Raw genomic sequence first — 829 nt, forward strand, 5'->3', positions numbered from 1 at the left:
TCGACGTTCTCGTGGGCCTGCGTATCCCGCATGTACACTCGATCGTGACGCGGCAGCGCCTCCGCGTGCTGCAGAGATGGGTCGCGCCGTGCGATGCAACGACGAGTTCGTGGCAAAGTCTCGCACGCGCTGCCATGGCCGACGTCTATGGCCCTTTTGATGACGCGACGACATTGGACTTTCTCTGGTACTACCCGAACCGGCGTACCACGATGCTCGACCTCGAACAGCTGCCTCCGCTTCTGCGTGACGTGTGGCAACATTGGGCTCGGGTCCCAACGATGCGCCGGGCGCCGGCGGGGTTCACACCGACGATGCTCGCCAACGCGCCGTTGTGGTTCAACCAGCTCGACGCCTTCCAAGGTCCGCAAGGCACGGGCCAGACGGCATTTGCTCTCTCGCTCGAACTTAGTCATCGCGGCTTCTACGGTCATCTCGCCCGCTGCGGGCTGCGACGTCTTACGGACATTCTCGACAACGGCGCGTGGCCCTCCAGAGCAGTTCCAACCTGCGCCTTGAGCTCCATGCCCAGACCTACGACAGCCCGCCGACGTCGTTCACGTGGTTGTACAAGCGCTTCTCAGTCGTGGCACAACAAGTGTGGGCCGCGATGCGCATGCCATGGGGTCACCCGTTGTCACAGCTCGCGGCGCGTCCGCTGGTATGGCCGATGCCGGACAAGCAGGTGTTTGTCACGCTTGCCCACTGGCCCAAATCCATTCTTCAAGCCGTCGCATCGTCGCGGCCAAGTCTGGATCGCAAACACCCGATGCTACGTCTGCAGCCACGGCCGCCGGACGACTTGTACGAGTACGTCAAACTCGTTCGC

General features: G+C 62.8%; 1 protein-coding gene across 1 annotated transcript; it reads left to right on the plus strand.

The window, feature by feature from the left end:
- Positions 1 to 93: 93 nt before the first annotated feature.
- On the plus strand, positions 94 to 519 carry SPRG_20325 (hypothetical protein; the record flags this gene model as incomplete). Its single annotated transcript, XM_012346549.1, has 1 exon — positions 94 to 519. One exon carries the CDS (start codon positions 94 to 96, stop codon positions 517 to 519), a length of 426 nt encoding a protein of 141 aa, XP_012201939.1.
- Positions 520 to 829: the final 310 nt, after the last annotated feature.

Source organism: Saprolegnia parasitica (genome assembly GCF_000151545.1).
Source record: "Saprolegnia parasitica CBS 223.65 unplaced genomic scaffold supercont2.29, whole genome shotgun sequence".
Classification (NCBI taxonomy): Eukaryota; Oomycota; class Saprolegniomycetes; order Saprolegniales; family Saprolegniaceae; genus Saprolegnia; species Saprolegnia parasitica.